The 22,686-nt window shown below is 40.6% G+C and overlaps 2 protein-coding genes across 2 annotated transcripts; one reads left to right on the top strand and one right to left on the bottom strand.

Annotated features, from left to right (window-relative positions):
• Positions 1 to 570: 570 nt before the first annotated feature.
• Positions 571 to 7,499, bottom strand: LOC113071054 (B-cell lymphoma/leukemia 11A-like). Its single transcript, XM_026244418.1, has 2 exons — positions 5,727 to 7,499; positions 571 to 2,593 (listed from the first exon to the last, which is right to left on the bottom strand). Exons 1-2 carry the CDS (start codon positions 5,779 to 5,781, stop codon positions 2,196 to 2,198), a joined length of 453 nt encoding a protein of 150 aa, XP_026100203.1. The 5' UTR covers positions 5,782 to 7,499; the 3' UTR covers positions 571 to 2,195.
• Positions 7,500 to 11,468: 3,969 nt separating this feature from the next.
• Positions 11,469 to 17,583, top strand: LOC113071055 (uncharacterized). The gene is made up of 4 exons (XM_026244419.1): positions 11,469 to 11,622; positions 12,369 to 13,197; positions 13,294 to 13,462; positions 16,741 to 17,583. The coding sequence occupies exons 2-4, from the start codon at positions 12,456 to 12,458 to the stop codon at positions 16,868 to 16,870; spliced, it is 1,041 nt and encodes a 346-aa protein (XP_026100204.1). The 5' UTR covers positions 11,469 to 11,622; positions 12,369 to 12,455; the 3' UTR covers positions 16,871 to 17,583.
• Positions 17,584 to 22,686: the final 5,103 nt, after the last annotated feature.

A 22,686-nucleotide genomic window follows, 5' to 3' on the forward strand; every position in this document is an offset into this window, starting at 1 on the left:
CACACATACCACTCCTTATTTGGTCGCCTGAACTAACTAATGATCTTTAAAATATCTTAAATAAATAATAACACTTAATTAATAAATAAATATATATAAACAATGAATACAAAATAAAAATAAGCAAAAGTTCATATTAAAATAATATTTATAAAATTAATAAATAGAAAGATATGTACAACATTTTATATATATACACACATATAATTACATTTTGATCATTTATATGTCTGTTTTATATATATATATATATTCAGCCTTGCAGTTTTGTGATGTTCTTGACCACCTCTAACCCAGGTATATACACACACACGCGCGCTCACTCACTCTCTCTCTCTCAAATTATTATGATTTATACATTCATGGTAAGCTGCAGTCATAACTAACCTTGGATATGTTATGTCTGAAATCTTCTATAATTTGGCTAATTAATATGTCTTCCCTGTCTGACCTGCCATGCAGCAGATACAGTCATATGCTGAGAAGCTGTTATGAACCTTCCCACAAAATAGTAAAAAAAAAAATAATAATAATAATAATAACAAGCACACATAATACCAGTGACCCAACGCTATCAGCTGAACCCTGATACATTATGATGTAAATGAGTTTAATAACCCAGTTTAGCGGCTGACAGAAACGACAGACGTGCATGATAGCCAGCTTGCATAAAGGTTGTATAATTTGTGCTGAAACTGCATCAACATGCTTAAAACAAAGAGGGCAAGCAGACACAAATGACCCCATTCAGCCTCCATATCTGATCAAATTTAAATGTACTATAGCACAAAAGTGTGTTCCACAGCAGATTATTGTAAACATTTTACACTCAAACTAGGAGGCTTCATTTTCTGTATCTCAGACTATGCAAGTGGGAACTGTTGGAAAATACTTCAATACTTGAACTCAGCAGACGATAATTAGCCCAGAGCAAAGGGTCAAGTCCAAATGACTGCTGATGGGTCTAACCGGACCCAGACGCTTCCTGGAACCTGATCTTTGAGGCACACCAGAGAATGGCCAAACGTAAAGCCAGGCCAGAAAAACAGACTGGAAAGTCTCACTCTCACATTTTCTAGATTTAAAAAAACAGCCACTCTAAATCGCCCCACCAGCACAAGACACTCATGGACACATAATAACACACTGACAAACTTAAAGCAGTTAATTTCACTTTCAGCTTAAGCAAGGTTAGACTTACGCTACTCTGAGATTCCAGGGTTGCCTTTGTTTACAGTGGAAACTAGGGACTATGTTTTTTTATGACTGCATTTTCCGTGTTTTATATAGTGCATAAAGTCAACTGCAAATTAAAATGCACATCCACAAAACTAAAACAAATAATTAGCATTGTGTTGTTGTTGCCTGACAAACCAAAATAACCGAACGGCCTTCCATTTCCTTTCCTTTTTTGACAGAAAGTGAAAATGTGCACACATGCATTTGTATGGATAAGATGTGGCTATACAAGTATTCACAACGGAATCAAGATACATCTGTCCAGACCACATGAGAGAGGCTGTGCAGCACAGAGAGGCATTTCCCATGAGCCTGTGGACACACACCGAGGGGGATGGCCTCTCCTGTCACAGCAAGGACTCCTCGAACCGCCCCTCCAGTGCCAAACCATTCCCCCTTTTTTTCTCCCAGTAGGGATGAGCAATCCACCATACCATAAAGAGCACACTCTTTGCACTCTACTTCAACAAATCTACAACTTTTAAGTCACACTCTGCCACATTCTTTCTCATTTCATTACCATGAAGAGTGAACGACAAGTTAACACAGAAAAAGGATTTGAAACACAAAGTCCAAATGTGTTAAACTAAAGCATGCAAGCGATCTACGGTTCGAATCTGAGCTTAATTATCCAAATCCCACAGAGTCCATCTGAAAGAGATCCTTGATTCCAAGCAGCGATGATCTTGAGATAATAAATCTGATTTTAAATGCTTTTTTGTTTTTTCTTCTTTGTACTCTGTGAAGTAATGCCGGTTCCTCTTTTGGTCTTCGTAATGGCTTCTCACTTTGAGGTTTGATTGAATATACCCCTTTTCCCCTTCCTGCCCCACAGCTTTTAAATATTCAGCACTCTGATATGTCTCCAGAGCTGCGAATGAGGCGACCCACCGAGAAAGGACATGTGTCTACGATATGTGGCCCACACAACAACTCTGCTCCACCACAAATGTTCCTCACACAAAAACACGCAGAGCCCTTCTATTTTTAAGAGGAAAATCACATGAGATGAAGTTACCTGTAATGTTTTCCTGTTTCGGACAGATTCCTCGAGAAGACGTTGATAAGCAGTCATCGTCCTCCGGCGTGACCTGGACGCCCACCTCCACAGGGTTGGAGGCTCTCCTCAGGTCACCGTGCAAGGGCGATGGGGGCTTATCCACTGCTTTGTCCATGCAAAAAGTGCCATTGCACTGCTTCCTCTTGTGCTCAATGAAAATAAGGATTTCTCCCAAAGGGAAGTTCATCTGACACTGGCCACAGGTGAGCAGGTCCTGGTCTCCCTCTGGAGCTACCTGTACCAGCCCGCGCTGTTCCTGCCTCTCCTCCGAGACCACGGCAGACAGGGGCTCGGCTGCACGCAGGAAGAATCCATATGTGACATAGAGGGAATGAAAAGCAGAGGGAACATTAGAGAAACAGTCAAGATGAGAGAGCACACAACAGGATCAAAACAACAACAACACACATTTTATGTTAATCCACCACTTTAATTTAGTTTTATTTTCACATTTATCTTTTTAATTTCAGATCTATAATTACCTTACAAGTTATAACTAATAATAATAATAAACATTTAAAAAAATCTATTACTCACTGTCAGTTAAACTTCAGTGAACAAGCCTAAAAACATAATATTCACATAACTAATAGCAAGGGCCTGACACCTTATTAACACATAATTTATTATGATATAAAAGTAAAGGCAACAAAATGTTGTTATATTTGCTTTGGTGCATTAACTTCTGTGTCTAAAACTACAGTAAATTAATCTCAGCCTGAATCTTTGTTTCACTCAACCATACACACATCTGGATCATGAAATGACTGCGTGGACAGCACGTGTAAATATCCAGAAAACCCAACACAAGTCACAGCTGCAGCAATAAATGCTTCACACAATAGGGACTATTAGCTTTTTTCCCATCATGAAAAAGTTAGCTGTAAGGTTCACAAACATACACACACACATACATATGCAGGTATTTTTATAATGGTTGTTTAGTGAAATCTTTTGCTCATAGGTTACACTAGCTTCCTAATGGTTAAGAATCTTGACCTTCTTTATAAGCTGCCAATTTCATGCTTTAATGAACCTAAAGCCACAGAGAATCAAAAAAATAGATTTTAATTTTAGTGTGTGATGATTGGATGATTTTGATAAAAAAGAAAAAAGGTGTTAGGATCATGTTCAGGGCGGTTAAATTTACTTCAGCCCAGTCTGGGGCAGATATAAAGGGGCAGATGTGGAGTATCTCCCAGACGTGCTTATGAGGAAAATATCCGACACATTTGCACATGAAGAACAATAACGTGTCATAAATGTATCTTCTATACATAGTACTGATTTTCGCTATACGTAGTTTTGCTGTTGTCGTTTTTTCGAGATGAAATGCTCGCCGTGAAAATAAATAATAGAAAGCCTACCAGATTTAAAGTGTACTCAGTATTTTAGATCTGATTCATAGATACAGAGTGATTCATAGTGATATTGATTCGTAATGAATTCGTAATGATAACAGCTGTAGAACTTCCAGTTAGGTGTGATTGTGATAAAACGCAGAGATAATCGATATGGAAAACTTCAGTCATGATTTAATAATGAAAACCGAGCTAGAACATACAAAATGTGTATATATTTCAACTGCAAAAAGATAAATGAAAATACGTTATGATAAAATAACCGCTTATATTCAACATTTCAGTTAGCTATAACAATTATGTACTTATTTTAGTATCGCAGCTGCTATCTTAAGATATCTACACATATGCATATTTTTGATTTAAATAACAGAAACTGTACACACTGTGTATGAATGAACATTTTTTTATAATATTTTTAGAGATTTAAAATACATTCAAGTGTTTACAAACAAAAGCAGCTTATTACCAAAAAAATGATGATAATATTTTTAAATAGCTCTCCTCAGAAAAGTATCTGTGTGTAGTCTATGAACGTGAACACTGGTTTTCAGTAAAGTTTGAAACACAACTTGATCTATTACAGAATACAAGGTATACAAATTATACATTTCATACCAGGTCAGGACAGGATAAAAAAAAAAAAAAAAAAAAAAAAAAACCTGTCACAAGTTCGTATACAATACGTTTCGCTCTTGCTAACATATGGTCAAATATAGATCAAGATAGCGGTGAAACTGATCGGGTTCGAGTCTAGTTTATGATCGTCGTCTGCCCCCTAGCGGTGGATTTCTGACACGAACAGCAGCAAACACACGGAGAAACCCGCGCTGAGATCCCACAGCCTGTGTGTGGAAATCCAATAATGTTACACGATACTTTACAATGTTACAACAGCTCGGGATTTGTGTCAAACATGTGTATCTAATAAAACGCACACTAATGCTTTTGTAGGTTTACGTTTGAGATTATAAAAGGTAAAATCGAACAGACAAAAAGACGAGAGCTAAAATGTGTCATCGTGCTCCTGACAACATGTCAGGTCCATAAAATACGAAGCAGACATTATTTACAAAACTGTAACCTACCACAGTCCTTCAAGGCATGTTTAGACTAAATAATAATAATAATTCGAATGATAATTAGGAGAACAGTAGTCTAGTAGTAGGCTATGAATGTGTGCATACAAAAAGAGCAAACTGACTGGTATTCTTGATACACTTGTGTCTAAATAGTTGCAGTAAATTTAGGTTTCGTCTTACCTTTGTCACCGACATTTAAAACAAAAATCAGGCATAAGTGAAATCGAATTTATCCTTGTACAAATGCACACAAAACGCAAAGAGCGTAGCGTAAAATCGTTCCCTACTGATTTTAAACTAAAGCCCATACGAGTCAATCAGAATCGTGTTTGGTTCAAATGTAAGAAAAGCTTAAGTTTAAAATTCGAATCATTTGTATGTGCAGATTCCTTGCACTGCGATGTTAGCCTCACACAGGCGACTATCGTGCTCTATTTGCTGGCAGTGGGTATACGCGCACGCGGCGCTTGTAAACAGTCTGACACGAGATTTTTCCCAATCAAAATTCACTTCCACTCTTTGAAAATCTTCCAAAAATAGTGTGAGAGGGGGGAAATCCTACCCAGAATCACAGACAGACCGTGTTACGGGACATTCCACGAAATGTGAGCTTAAATAAGCGAGCGAAAGCACGCGTGCAAAAACCCACCACAGTCCGGTATATGTGAGCGCTTGCTCTTAAGTGGTCAAGGCGACTAGGGCACGAGAGCCAAGAAATATGCGCCTAAACACAGAGCCGGCATGAACTTCTCCAAGTATAGCGATGGAAAGCAAACTTTTGTGGCATTTCGGCGGACGAAGGTGCGCGTAAAGAATTTCAGAGATGGGAACGTTCTCTCCACTAAAGTCCACTTGATCTGCGCTGTCCCAATGTCCAGTGTGTCTTCACTGAGAATTACGCTCATCTCCAGCAACTCAACGCTACAGAACGGAGCCAAAATCAGGTAAAGCGAACGGGCACAACATATATTTGTCTTTACTTACGCGAAAAATCCCGTTTGCTTAAGTGCTGGGGTTTGCCTTGCTTGCGGCGAGACATGGTGGTTGGTGGCGGCTTTCAGCTCGGTTCACATCGGGAGAGCCGGGTTAGAAGGGAGACTCCAGAGAAAATATCTTCATCAATGCCTTTGACATCCAAAATAAATTAGAAATAATACAAAGATGGCGAGGGGAAGATGGATTGTGGGATAGCCGTCATGGCTTTTTTGAAAAGAGAGAGAGAGATGAAAAAATGGCAAAAGCCCCCCTGAGCTGCAAGTTCAAGTGCGGACGTGACGTCCCTGCGAACTTGAACGTCAGGAGATGGATGGACACAGACATACAGAACATGGGCAGGGCAAAGCCGTGGAGTGGGAGGAGGGAGTGGAAATAACAAAACCAATGGACACTCATTAGGGGCTGGACATGAAAAATAGACCCGAGGAAGCCAATGGACAGAAAGATCAGGGGGCCGGACAAGAGGCGAGAGAGCGAGAGCGAGAGACACGCACACACAGAAAGAGAGAGAGAGTGGGAGATATGTTTAATGAAAGCAATGTGCGCTGCGGCGTGTGTGTGTGTGCGCGCGCGCGCGCTGGGGGTGGACGCAGGAAAATAGTGCACGAAAAGCCAATGGACAGGAGATTCAAGGGGGGCGGACATGCTATATATACAAAAAGAGGGGGAGAGGAACCTCGCATATAAGGTTTCGTAGTGGACACTGGTGGTGTTTCAAACACAGTCTCTCAACTCCTTGTCAGACACACGTTCGGGTTGCATGAACAGGATAGACAGGTTCCGAGCCGGGGCATGTGGGTTCAACAGCCGCGTGCGCTGCCACATTCCTCCAGAACAGAGAGAAACTTAAGGGACATCACATAGAGCGGGGTAGGATAGTCGTTCGCGCGCTTTGCAAACGATGTAGGTGGGACTTAAATACTACAAGAGTGTAATTGTAAAAATATAACAACACACTGACGAATAGATTGTGGGAGCAGCCCACTATAAGAAAGGGGCCGGGGTAATAACTTTTCAGATGTGTTCAGATTATAGGGAATGGCGACTGGAGGGAGGAGGGGGGTGTCTGTAAACCGCCGCGTGGATTTAGAAATATAAAGATGCTGTAAACAGCGCCGATGCATTCGAAATTAAAGAGAAGTGAAGCGTATAACCGAACGCGATGACAAGCTAGTTCAATGCATTAGGTGGGAGGAAGAGAGAGATACCCCTGCGAACTAGTAGAAGTACGACCAGACTATAGCGACTGCTCAAGAGACTCAAAGCAGAGACTGCGTGAACAAGTGACAGTCTGCGGGGAAAAGGCACAATTCTATAGGGAACCGATCGGAATTGAATTCGAATGCTGGAGATAATACGTGACCCGTGAGCGAGCGAGTGAGTGAAACTGCTTTGCAGGCTTATACGGTGACATCTTTGTTTCTGGACCAAGACTGATCGCTGTGCTGGTGCGTGAGTGGGTTTTTTTTGTCGGCGCGAGGTTTCGGAACATTTACGCGAATGTTGAGTCAGGTTTGCGCTGGGTAAAAAGGTCAACTCTGCGCGAGGGCTATCTGGGAATCCCAATGGATGCGCTCGACTGTACCACACTGACAGTGCCGATGCTTTTCAGGTCATTGTTCTCAACAAGTGCATATGATTAAAATAACCGTATCGATCTGAATTTTGTATATTAAGCCTTTGATTTCGCTTCAATGCAGCGCACTATTCTCCAACATGCACAAAGGGAGCTAGATACATTTATAGCACTTTTAAGAGTGAAGCGCGTAAATTATGTAATTATTATATATGTATGTATGTATATATATATATATATATATATATATATATATATATATATATATATATATATATATATATATATTTATTTATTTATATATAGTGCTTTAAGCAAAGAACATATTCAAAGAAGCATGCCGGTTTTTTGGGTTGGCTGTACGATTATTTGAATATTATAAAAGCTTATTCAGATAATTGCTTTTATTTCTAGGCTCTAGCATAAACTGCTTTCTAGATAACAAAAAGTTACCATAGAAGGTTATCATGCAGAAAAAAGCTGTAAAGCACATTTTGGCTCTAATTTTGACATATTCTTAAGCGTCTAATATTTCTGCGATCCTGTAGCGTGATTGACAGAATACACCACGGATTCCTTTAGGACCTCTCGAGAGGTAATGTGCTCTGCAGTTCATGCATACCACAGAAAGATTTCATTGTTTAACCTCGCTCGAAATACTTCCAAGTGCTTGTAAAAAAAATAGTTGTTTAAAAAGTAGTGAGGTTAGCAGTAGTGGGAAACCGTGGTTATTGTGAAAACTTTGACTCTGCATGCGACAATCTCTATACAAAATCAAAATGTTTCCATACAGCAAATAATGCAACGTGTGATAATAGCGTTTGCTTTTGACTGAACGATCTTTCTGTATAAAAGCTTTTGGAGCTGGCCAAATTTGGGGATGTAACACTAACCATGGCACATGCCCACTCTGGGCTGATGGACGGCCTTTTTCCCACTTTTCTGAAAGTCTGATTAGATTGATCAGCGCAAACGGAGCGTTTACACCTACTTCAGGAATGAGGCTATCAGGCAGCAACAAAACGCAGCGTACAAACAGAATTTGAATATGTAAATGACAATGCGACTGATCCCATCACAAATCAGTCAGACGTTAAATGCGTTGCAATATCCATCTCACCAATGCGAGGTCAGGCGCGCTCTCTCGTACAGAAAAAGGAAGCGATTGGAAATGTGAGTGAGAGACAGATTCATGCTTAAAATAACGATTCAGCTCGATGCGCGAGGCCCTGGATGACACAAAATCCAGATTACCAGACTACATCTACAAAATCTACAAAATACCATGATTGCTGCTGAAAGATCATTTTATTAAATTGCGAAATCCAAGTAAATAGTAGGGTTCCACTATGATACTACTAAAGATGAATATTGGTCCATGGGTCAGAAGAGGGGGGGGGGAGGGCAAGACAGTTGAATTTATTTTTGTCGTGTGCTTGCCTTCCACGGATAGTGGCTCAAGGAAATTGACTGGCTTGCCCCTTGGGCGCATTTTAGCATATGGAAATGACCAAGGGTTTATGCGATAAATCAACGCCCTGTTCATGCTTCACTCCTCTCATTTTCCCACTAGCTCTGGCAATTCATCGGCAGATCTGTTTTCCTGCAACTCTTGTCCAGCGCTACTGTCATATTGAAAAAAGGGCTTTATGGGCATTTATGGTTTACCAGCGAGATTAGCACTTAGTTAAAACGCCTCTCGTGCACTTTGTGTTAATGAGAGAGCGTGCCAGTGTGTTCGTTCATCTTTGCTTAACTTTAACTAGAAAGAGTTTTAAGGATAAAATGGGCATTATGTGACTTTTGTTGTCATTTCTTTATTAATAAAAATAGGTTTTCCGCATGCATTCCGCATGCATTCCAACGTGATAGATTTAAAGACTATTCCAATACATTACATTATCTGACCAAATGTATTAAAACGTTTCGTTTTAGTGCTCAAACACCACCTGTCACTCATTATTGAGCATTTAATAAACAATAGGTCTATTTTATGGCTACTTTTGTTCAATCAATTGCAGCGTTATTATTGCACATTATTATTGCACGTTATTCATATTTTTAATTTATACAGTGTGCATTTACTTCTATATTATCTTTAAACTTCTTTTCAAAACGATTACAGTACAAATCGAGGCATATTTTACTGATTTAATCCAAATACGTAAAAATGAAAAAGTAAGCAATAAATAATTTTGCCCAAATATTTATTTGCCTCTTTATCTTGTTTTATATGCTATGTTGCAATTGTTAAGAACTCCATACTCGGTGGTTCAGATTGGACTCATTTCAGGCCCAGGATGGAATTAAATCGGCCTTGTCTTATTGCTAGTTATAAATTAAATGGCATGCATGTACCTGGTATATGGTTGTAATCATGATATCATCCTACGCGTTCCTCTGGGAAAGCATCTTTGAATCGCGGTTGAGTAATTAAACATGTAAAATGACACTATAAAAGTGCATTACTATCGAAATTATTTTATCGCTTCCAAAGCATGTTTCATTTATAAAAAATAAAAAAAGACCCTCCAAAAAAGAGCATCAGTGCAAACTATTTCTTCACTTTGTCCAATGTCACAAAAACAGAAATTTTATTTGACACAAGAAATCAGACTGATCGTCAAATGAATTAGACCTTTTCGGGTCGCCTGTGAAAGACTTTGACCACCTAGAGTCTACATATGCCACTAAATTAACGTTTTACCTCAAAGGACGGAGAGGGGCGAAATTGGGAATGATCTTAAAATCCCTGGTAAATCAAGCCTTGGCTTCTTTAAGGAATTTTAAGCTCCAGCAGTTCAGACACATTCGCGGACCGAAATTAATATTAATGGCTAGATTTCACATGTGGCGTTATCACATTGCGCGATGGTGGGCATGCCATCTGGGTTTTGGCAGGTATTAGATATAATCAAAGGGATTACGTCTCTGTGGAAGAAATTATTAACGTTGGTACTGGTTCTTCTACGAAAAGCAAAGGCGTGTGAGTGTGTTAAAAAGAAGAAAAAAAAGAGGAGAGACGGAGAAAATCAGATTACCTGTGAGACTGCATGTGGACTCATGCTGTAAGATATAAAGACTACAATTAGGCTATTGTAAGAAGAAAAAAAGCTTTAAAAGAACAAGTAAAAAACACACACTCGATATTATTGCGTGACTGTTGTTATGCTACACTGTAAAAAAAAACTGTTAATTTACGGAATTTTACTGTTTTATTTTACAGTTTTTTCACGTAATTTTGAAATACAGTTTAAAATTGTAAAATTACAGAAAAAGACTGTAAATGTACATATCCCATGTAAAATGAAAAACATGTAAATGTGCATAATGGCCCAAAAATATTTTTTGATGATTTTTTCCACATAACACACCAAATCAGTGTGCTATATATATTTGTATTTGTGTGTGTGACATTAATAATATAATTTCATATTTATTAGAAAATATATATAACAGCTGTACAAAGGTTCGCTGAGCTTATCAGGAGGTACTGTATTTAGTACTATTTACTGTAATAAAGCATGTCTTAATGAAGACATTTCTTTATAAATAAACAGATCAGCACATTTATATGTAGCCGAAGGCCTATTTTTTATTTAATCTTTATACAAAAATAAATTAAAAAAAAGGACATTGCAACGCTGGATTGTCGCGTTTTTAACACAAACGAACCAAACTGTCCCTGTTGAAATGTAAATAAACGTCTGTGGTGTGAGATGTTTCCAAATTGATTGCAAAAGTATGGATCCTGGCGAAAGGCAGTGCAGGCATGTCATCACACTCTCAAATTACGCCTTGAATTTCCATTATTTGTCTCAAGCAAACACAGGTTTTTCTTTTGTCAGCTTATTCTAAGCAGAGTCTCAATAACTCGTTAACCTAGGATTTGTCATCTTCTTAACGTGTTTTCATAGTTTATGAAACTTATAGTTATACAACTCATAGTTGTTGAAAACTTACTTCCCAAAGGAATCAATTCGATCAAAGAATCGTATTTCCATACTTCTGTCAACTGACTGAACACATCTTCTTCCGCTTGTCAAAGTAGTTCTGCTCAGTTTAGTGTTTTACGCATTTATTCTCACAGTATCGTTTCATAATGTGATATAATAATATAATAAGCTGATATTTAAATGTAAAATATATATATATATTTTAAATATTCGAACTGAAGGAATTCCCGCCCTAGCGCAAGGATACATTCTCATCTAAGCACGCAGTGGGGCTGCTGCGCGCGCCAAAGGAATCACTCGACCTTCAGTTTCACGCAACGGTCAATCTTCGATGTGAGGTGAAAATAAGCAGGTAAAGTTCATGTTTTATCATTTTTGTCATTATTATATGTTATTTTTACTATATCGGAGTTCTAGCATTTAGAATATTTACCCTTTTGAATCTTTAAACCAGCGTTTCAAACTTTGGCGCTTTGACCAGTGCCCTTAGTCATTTAAAATCTTCAAAAGTTTCAAATATAACGTTGGGTATTGTGTCGTTTTTTATTTTATTTTTTTATTATTATTATTATTTGCTAGAATTTATCCGAATCTTACCACATACTTTTTGTAGTTGTAGGTTTTGTTAAGCTATATTGTCCCTGAGGGAAAACTGGATGGCTTTGAGGAAAATTAAGTCTTTAACTGTTAAGTTACGATTCATAATCGTAGGCGTCGTCTAAAAGCTCAAAATATTTTATTTTCCTAGGCGAGATTGGATGAAAATTCTGAATTCAAAATCAGATTCATGAGAACAAGCGCTTAAAGTGACTGAACTCCTCCGAGGGCGATATGAAGCGTTAGTAATGTTATGTTCTTATGCACTTTTCCCTCTTCGAGCAGCTTCTGTTTTAAGACACTTTTAATCAACCTTTTATATTAAAGCACTGTTATTGAAGCTGATAGGGATTATTGATAGGGACTCGCTGATAGGAATTCACAGGTGACACAGACAGGGTTCAGAACTATAGATATAATACATTTGTCAATATTTTTCTTTGTATTTTTGTAGATTGGCTAAAATTTCATATATTTACATGCTTTTTTTTCTCCTTACAGATAACTTCTGTAAGACTGGTAGTGAGTGAAATATTAACAGTATGTCCAACACATGTTAAAAAACACATCACTGAGATTGCACGGAAGATGGCCATGGCTTATCCTGAAGCATTCAAAGATATTATTGAAGGGGAAGTTGTTGGAAGTGGGTATGATTCAGTCATCAAACAGCTGATTAACAGACTGGACAATGTGAGGAGAGGAAAGACATCACTTTCTTTAAAGAGACAAGCAGCTGGCAAAAGTGAAGAAGATACTTTGTGTAGAAAGAAGAGACTAACGTTAGATAGCTACGGGTGTAAAAACTGGCAACCAGTGCAGCTACCAGCTAATGAAACGCCTGACACCCAGATATCTGTAAAGCAGGAAATGAAGAAAATGAAAAAAGAACAGTTCCATGATGCCAAAATTGTTGAGAATATGATGAGGGCCACCTTCTTTACTCAGCGAAAAGACATCATAAATGGGGTTGAAACCTCTGATCTGTTGCACGAATGGCCATATTTGTTTGAAACATCTGGCATGATGTCTCACTTTAAAGAGCTAACTGCGATAGACTTTGAAGACAAAACTATAGCAAGTAAGTGTGCTAGAGTTGTTTCATACTTCAGATGTACTGACAAGACAGCAAAGATGCAGACCATCTTCAGGGAAATGGAAAAATCAAGCAAGAACGTGGATGATATCAACGCTGCTGGATTTCTTCAGCTACTTCTCAAGTACTTCAGCGAGAGAGAGGACCAGATGTTCCATAAAGTGGATCAAACAACCTTGCCATCTGAAGTAGACTGTGCCAAACTTCCTAGTACACCCTGCATAATTGTGTGTGGTATGTTTGAATATTTTTAAAGAAAAACTATTTAATATTTGCAGTAAGTTTATCACAGTGTTACTGATCTCTTCTTTTTCTTATGCATAACAACAGGAAGTTCACCTTTGACCGCAGAGAACTTCATGTTTTCTGTTGACCAAGTCGTCGTTAACGGCCACATCACCATCTTCTGTGATGCTCTGAAGTTGATGTTTGCTTCATATTACTGTTTGAACATTTCATACCCAGTAGACCAAGGAGGAACGCTAGAGTTTGTGCAAAGGTAAAAACACACACTCATACAATCACACTCACACTTGTGTCCTTACACACACACTCACACAAAACACTTTTTTCAACACGCACTGACTCACACATTCTTACATACACACACACACACACACACAGTCACATATGCATCCTCACACTCTCTCACACACACACACACATCCTTACACTCACACACTATCACATACACATTCTCTCACATGCATTCTCACACACTCGCATACAGTCACACATGCATCCTCACACCCTCACATATACACTCTCTCACACACATCCTCACACTCACACACACACTCTCTCAAACGCATCCTCACACTCACTCTCAGATAAATACACACTCTCACACACATCCTCACACTCACACTCTCACATATACACACTCACACAGGCATCCTCACACTCACTCTCAGATACACACACACTCTCACACACATCCTCACACTCACATACACACACTCTCAAATGCATCCTCACACTCACTCTCAGATACACACACACTCTCACACACATCCTCACACTCACATACACACACTCTCAAATGCATCCTCACACTCACACACTCTCACATACACACACTCACACAGGCATCCTCACACTCACTCTCAGATACATACACACACACTCTCTCACACACATCCTCACACTCACACACACACACTCTCTCAAACGCATCCTCACACTCACTCTCAGATACACACACACTCTCACACACATCCTCACACTCACACACTCTCACATATACACACTCACACAGGCATCCTCACACTCACTCTCAGATACATACACACACACTCTCTCACACACATCCTCACACTCACACACACACTCTCACACACATCCTCACACTCACACTCTCACATATACACACTCACACAGGCATCCTCGCACTCACACAGACATCCTCACACTCACACACACACACACAGGCATCCTCACACTCACATACACACACTCCTAAACGCAAACTCACACTCGCACACTCTCACATATACACACTCACACAGGCATCCTCACACTCACTCTCAGATACACACACACTCTCACACACATCCTCACACTCACATACACACACTCTGTCAAACGCATCCTCACACTCACACACTCTCACATATACACACTCACACAGGCATCCTCACACTCACTCTCAGATACATACACACACACTCTCTCACACACATCCTCACACTCACACACACTCTCTCTCAAACGCATCCTCACACTCACACTCACATACACACACTCTGTCAAACGCATCTTCACACTCACACACTCTCACATATACACACTCACACAGGCATCCTCACACTCACTTTCAGATACATACACACACACACTCTCACACACATCCTCACACTCACATACACACACTCTCAAACGCAAACTCACACTCGCACACTCTCACATAAACACACTCACACAGGCATCCTCACACTCACACACACACACACACACACACACACACACGCATCCTCACACTCACATACACACACTCTTAAACGCAAACTCACACTCGCACACTCTCACATATACACACTCACACAGGCATCCTCACACTCACTCTCAGATACACACACACTCTCACACACATCCTCACACTCACATACACACACTCTGTCAAACGCATCCTCACACTCACACACTCTCACATATACACACTCACACAGGCATCCTCACACTCACTCTCAGATACATACACACACACTCTCTCACACACATCCTCACACACACACTCTCTCAAACGCATCCTCACACTCACTCTCAGATACATACACACTCTCACACACATCCTCACACTCTCACATATACACACTCACACAGGCATCCTCACACTCACTCTCAGATACACACACACTCTCACACACATCCTCAGACTCACATACACACACTCTGTCAAACGCATCCTCACACTCACACACTCTCACATACACACACTCACACAGGCATCCTCACACTCACTCTCAGATACACACACTCTCTCACACACATCCTCACACTCACACACACACACTCTCTCAAACGCATCCTCACACTCACTCTCAGATACACACACACTCTCACACACATTTTCACACTCACACACACACTCTCTCAAACGCATCCTCACACTCACTCTCAGATACATACACACTCTCACACACATCCTCACACTCACACTCTCACATATACACACTCACACAGGCATCCTCACACTCACACAGGTATCCTCACACTCACACAGGCATCTTCACACTCACACAAGCATCCTCACACTCACTTTCAGATACATACACACACACACTCTCACACACATCCTCACACTCACATACACACACTCTCAAACGCAAACTCACACTCGCACACTCACATACACGCACTCTCACATGCATACTCTTGTCACACACATGCACTCACATACACAAGTACACACACACACACATCATCACACTAGCACACTCTCACATGCAGTCAAACACACACACACACACACACTTTCACATATACTAAATGATTATGAATGTGATATTGCATAGCTTGTCAGTGAACATACACACTCTCACAAATGCATCCTTACACTCGCACTCTCACATACACATTCTCATACACACATCCTCACACTCACACATGCATCCGCACACTCAAACACTTTCACATACACTCTCAAAAACGCATCCTCACACTCTCACAAGCATACTCTCTCACACAAACACACACACTTAGACATTTTCACATATACTCCCAAAAATGCATCATCACCCTCGCACACTCACACACATCCTCATGCAAACATCCTAACATACACACTCACACATACAGTCACGCGTGCATCCTCACACTCACACACTCTCTCAAACTTATCCTCACACACACTCACATACACATTGTCACACATGCATCTAGGGCTGCATGATTAATTGCATGCATTTGTAATGCCTGTCTCATTAGTAAAGCCGGTCCTGTGATTAGTAGTACATATCCATCACTTGTTTTCAAATGGAGAATGATCAAGTTCATAATCGAATGCGATTCATCTGCAGATGCATCTGACAATTGCATGCGATTAATTGTAAAGCCCTAAATGCATCCTCACTCACATCGCCACACAACACACTCTCTTACATAGTCATAACACTCTCAGTCTGCCTCACACACAACCTCTCACGTCTTTATAGCAAAAATCCAACACAAGCAGGCCCTTGTCAAGTTCTTATTATTCTACTTTTATTTTTAATATATTCACAGCATATGTTACAGTCCATGTTATATTACTAAGTAATTTTTTTTTCCATTCAACAGATGCCTTTTTAAGATGAACCCCGAGAAGGGATCAAAAGTGGAGAAAACAACATCAAGAAAGCAATCAGCAGTCAGTCCAAAGGTTCTTTCACTGATTAGCAAAATTGCAGACTATGAATGGATGGATTAAAAACTTTTAAGTGTCAGATCTTCCATTGACTTAAAATACTGATAATTTTCTTTCGTGGTTGAATTATTTGTTGCTGTCTGTACACACACACACACACACACACACACACACACACACTCATATGACAGCACATGGTTGAGATCCCTGATGTTAAGATGCCGTTCGTCTGGGAGTCGTCTCTTTCTGTTCTGTGTAGAACGGATGCTTCCTGAACTCTACAGCTACACATACACATCTGACTGATGTTATTAGTGCACTGAGGATCAGTCTGAGGATTGAGTTGTGAGCATCAGAGTGTTACTTTACTATCATCTCTACACTATTAGAGCATATATCTGTTGTCGAGGTGAATAATTTCTTCACAGGTGGTTCAGTTAAATTAAAGGACAATTTTAGTATAAATTGTTGTTTACCAACATTGTTTTTACTGTGTGCTGTTGCATTTATGATTTTTTTTAAATATTTTTATTCTGTTTTGGCCATGAACAAAATGAATTGTAATATTGTTGAAGTTATGATTATTGGAAAATCATTGAACTTGTGCTATAATCTTTATACTTGTATATTGTTGCAGTCTTGAATATAGAATATTAAGAGTAAATTGCAGTTTTGAACAAAATGTATTGGTATGTTCTTGCAGATAGGGCAATAAATTATTAAAACACTATCTTGCACCTATGTCTGATTATTTAAATTAAAGCAGTGTTAAATAATTTTGATTAAAAAAATAACTTCATGATAATTTAATGGTTTCCACAAAATTCATGTAAAACATCTTATTGAACATTAAAAGTGAAGAAAATACAGAAAATCTCATGTAAAATTACAGCAAAAAACTGTATTTTTGAATTACGGAAAATTACTGTTATGTAATGTGCCTGTTATTTTACGGTATTTTTCCGGCACCCCAGCTGCCGGAATTTTACCGTTTTTTTACGGGATTTTTTTTTACAGTGTATATCAAGGTGACGCGCTTCACAAGTTCATGCCAGTATTCTTGTAGTATTATTAATCTTACATTAACAAGATGATGAATGGAAGTACACTAGGGACGTCAGTCGTTTATCTGTTAAGGCTTACGTTTATGTTCATTTCATGTTCATAGATTGTGCATAGAAGCTGTAACCTATAAGTTATTACAGCTTGCTAAAGCTTTAACAGAACCTAAAACCATGAATATATCCGTAAGGCATATTATAAACATCTTCAAACAGACCTGCAACAAACATATTAATAACACAATTTACATCCCCGTTATAACCAATCCACTCGAAACCAAATGGAATATCAAATCCAATAATTATTTATTCAATGTTATTGATATCCAGTTGCTCTTAATCTAAGTTTAGCATGAAAGGCAATATGGCAGCAATGTAAAGTATTTAGCATTCAATAACCCGTGACATAAAAAACTCTAACATTTTTAAAATAGGCTAAGACACAAGCTAAAACAGGCCCTATGAGAAATATTTACATCAATGCATTACAATTAACGGGATAGACACACTACAATTAATAATAAATGTTAATTATACACGCGGGATTAAAGGATAAAAACTGGTTACTGATGATGGACAAGAATCGCGGAGTTTGGGAGATTCAGGGAGAAAAAAAGCAATATGTCGTGCTCCAGGCTCCCTCTAGTGTTCAGAATTATGATGACAAGGAATTCCGCAAGACTTCACAAAAAGAAATGAGAGAAGTGAATTAACCAACTTGATTTTTACGACATTATTGAGCGTTAGATTAATCAACGGTGTAAAACATAAAACACGACTTATTACAAAGATATATGTTTGGGATTTAAAACTTAAATCTGGTTCTTTATTCAACCGTGAAGGCACGTTCTTCGTCTATTTTTTCTTTATCCTACTTTTTTTTTTTACAGCTGAGTTACGTGTAAACATTTTTGCTATTCAGTTGCTTGGTTGATTAATTCTATTCATTATTTTAAAATAATAAAAAAAAGACTACAAAACGCACTGCATTGTGACCATGTATTGCACGGAGAAGACGACTTCAAGAATTTAGACAGTTAAAGTTTATACAATTATTATTCATTTGTTCTTAATAAGGATGATGAGGAAGATGATAATCATCAATAATAAGGCAACATGAAAATCAATGCAGTGCTATGAACACTTCAAACCAAATACTTTTAAATTACAAAATGATAAATATTCATTAATGTATGCCTGTTTTGGCCGATTTGCACGACTTGATGTGTAATGTAATTATAAAAACAGCCAAAGTTTAAAGAAATCTATATCTTTTACATATTTGTATGCATTGTTCATTCGAAAATGTAAAATTTATGACCATTTAAAATGTTATTTTGTTGCCTCCAATGACAGCCTTAAATCTCGACCCACTCCCACTTAGCTACTGAACATGAATATTTCAATCACTAGTGCTTTGTTATTAATAGAACGAAATATGTAAAAATCAGAGATGCAGTGTATTTGCAATCTCTACCGAATTTCTTAGCATAGGCTACCCCTTATCCAGCAATAATTTGGCAATCTGATTGAATTTATATAATTTAAATCAGACTGGAATTCTGTTTGCTATAATTGCTTCAGAACCATGGACAGCGACTCTTGCGAATGGTTCCCACAGCCACACAAACTCTGGCATTGTATAAGCTTGTCTGTAAACACGGGAGACATGCTCAGGAAACACATTGGTTTTATGGCTCACGATACTGCAGAATTTTTTTAATTGCCTTTTTACTATAGCGTGCTGATAACCAACAATAACATTTTATTTTATCTTTCAACTTGACAACGCACTGATTCCGATGACTATGCCTTCAGACTCTACATATGGCTATGTTGCACATTGGTTAAAGGTTTTAGGTTTAAATACCTAAAAATAAACATCCAATCATAATTTTCTCACCCACATGTATTCCAAAAATTTTTTCGGTGAAACATAGAGGGCCTTTTGAGAAAGGTCTGCGTTGTTTTTTGTTTATTTGTTTGTATGTTTTTTTTCTCCATACAAGGAAAGTCAATGGGTACCGAAATGGTTTGGTTACCAAAATTATTCAAAATATATTATTATTTAGTGTTCTACGGAAGAAATAAATTTATACGGATTTAGAATGACATGAGAGTGAGTAATGGGGTTGAATAAATCATTTTGGGGTTAACTATACGTTTAAGAGTAGAAACACCTCCAGTTCCCTATCATAGGTCACTTCGATGCTGCGGTGACGTCACCACGTATGGGAACACCTCTGGTGTGACGAATGTCTGAAGCCCTATACCATCCCGCCAATCCTATTGGCCAAATGGCGCATAGCACCACCCTGCGCATGCGCGCGCATGATATACCTGGGTGCAGCGCGCCATTTCGCTCAGATTTCATTCCTTCAGGAATAGCGAATCATCTGTGCCCTATCGTCTCGCGTTCTCCAGCGATCTCTTCGAGCAGTGTTAACTCCTCTTCGCGGACGCGATGAGCTTTCGAAAATGTAAGGAGCCATGTACCAGGTACATCACGGCGGGGGACACTCATGACAGGTGCGTAGTATGTCTTGGTTTACATCACGCACAGGCGGCGCTTAGCGGCCTTTCTTCCTGTCCCCATTGTGATGGCCTGCGGCTCAGAGTACTGCGCTCCAGGGTGGAAGTTTTCTCTAATGTCGCCCTCGAGTCTAACCCCCGTCAGGTCACCTCTGCGACTGCCGAGGCACCGCACGAGGCGAGGGCCTGGGGTGACACGTGCGACATGGATTTTGTGGACAGCGCAGCGCTGGAATATTCTCCACATCGCTCGCTCTCCCCTACCCTGCTGCAGAATAAAACTTATACTGAGCCCGTCGTCTTCTCTAATGAGGATTTACTTCCCACACCGGAGGCATGCACCGCCATCTCCTTCGGTTGTGGACGCTATGACGACGATGTTTTATCCACCGCGGCCTCGGGGTCTGAGGACTTCGCGACCGACACTAGCCCTCTTCCTCCTAGCGGACAGGAGAGGCGTGTTTCCCCCTCCTACAGTGAGCTGTTGGATGTGGTTTCTCGTGCGGTGGGTAAATTGGGGCTAGACTGGGAGGTTGACAAGGCCGAGGCCCAACCTTCTTCCAAGCTGGACGACCGTTTTTTAACCAGTCGGACACCTACACAGCCCCGGAGGCCTTTGCCTTTTTTCCCGGACCTCCACCAGGAGGTTTCGAGGTCCTGGAAACAGCCATTTTCGGCGCGGATTACTAACGCCGCGGCCGCGGATTTCGCCACCGTTTCTGATATGGCGAACCATGGCTATACTATGATGCCCCCGGTGGAAGAGACTCTCGCCGAACACCTTGCGCCTAGTTCGGCCGCGGCTTGGAAGTCTCGCCCCCTTCTTCCTTCGAAGGCGTGTCGAGTCACGTCTAGTTTGGTGGGTAAATCCTACATGGCGGCTGGTCAGGCGGCTGCGTCGCTCCACTCTATGGCGGTCCTTCAGGCCTACCAGGCGGAGTTATTGAAGGAATTGGATGAAGGTGAGGGCATCACACCGGAGGCAGTTAAAGAACTGCGTAGAGCTACGGATTTGGCGCTACGCGCTACCAAACATACCGCTCGTGCAGTGGGCCGTACTATGGCCGGTTTGATTTCGGTTGAGCGCCACCTCTGGCTTAATCTCACCGATATTAAGGAGAAGGATAAATCTTTCCTTATGGATGCCCCTGTCTCCAGGGATGGATTGTTCGGTGAGGCTGTCACGTCAGTAGTGGAGAAGTTCAGGGCAGCGAAACAGCAATCAGCCGCTTTCCGCCAGCTGATTCCCCGCAGACCCAGGGAGGTCGAACGCCGGCAAGCGCCCGCGCGTTCTCGCTCAACCTCCTCTCACCGCCAGCGAGCAGCCTCTCGAGAGGAACCTACACCCATGGCGCCTCCTCGTAAGGACTGGGGCCCTAGGGTTTTTCCTCCGGCGCACCAGCGTCAACGTAAGCGTTTGAACCTGACCTCGACGGCTAAAGCCTCTCGTTCTCGGGTGCCGAATAGCAGCTCCTGATCTTTTTGCTGCTTGCCAGGGACTGTGCCCTCCGCTAGAGAGCGCTGTCGGACCGCTTTCGCGCATCCCACACTCTCATTGCAGTCCCCATGCTCAAACATTGATTGTCTCGCCGCTAACAGCGCCTCGAGCAACATTGGATCGAGCTGTAATGACAGACGCTCCCTCAGACACTCTGCGCAATCCTGCTTTCGGAGTTCGAGGGACGACTCAAGGACCCTACACAAACGGCCCGTTTATGACGGCTCACACAGCCGCCGCTTTTTCGCTAGCGGCAGAGCCCGATGTTCCATCTGTTGGCCTAATTCCTGCCGTGGACACGTTTCAGGATTATACTCAACGGAACGCAACGACTCCGGCGCATACGCTTCCCCGGTGCACGAACACCACGGGTTTTTCGTGTCCGGTCGTTTTAACGCGTATGACGGCGTTGCTGGGAGCGGAAGCTTTGAAACCGTTAATATTGTTTCGGGCCGCGTGGGAACGCTTGCCCGGCATTCCTCAATGGGTGTTACGCACGGTTTGTCACGGATACACCATTCAGTTTCGGAAAGGCCCGCCTCCTTTCCGCGGAATTCTTCCCACTACGGTGAAGTCTACGGAAATGGCGGTGCTGCGACAAGAAATGTCAGCTCTGCTGAGCAAAGGGGCTATAGAAGAAGTACACCCCTCTCAGATGGAGACAGGTTTTTACAGCCGTTATTTCGTGGTACCGAAAAAGACGGCGGGTTACGACCCATTCTGGATTTACGCCGTCTGAATCTTGCACTCAGACCGAGCAAATTCAAGATGTTGACGGTGAAAAATAT

The sequence above is a fragment of the Carassius auratus genome, unplaced genomic scaffold (genome assembly GCF_003368295.1).
Source record: "Carassius auratus strain Wakin unplaced genomic scaffold, ASM336829v1 scaf_tig00005830, whole genome shotgun sequence".
Lineage (NCBI taxonomy): Eukaryota > Metazoa > Chordata > Actinopteri > Cypriniformes > Cyprinidae > Carassius > Carassius auratus.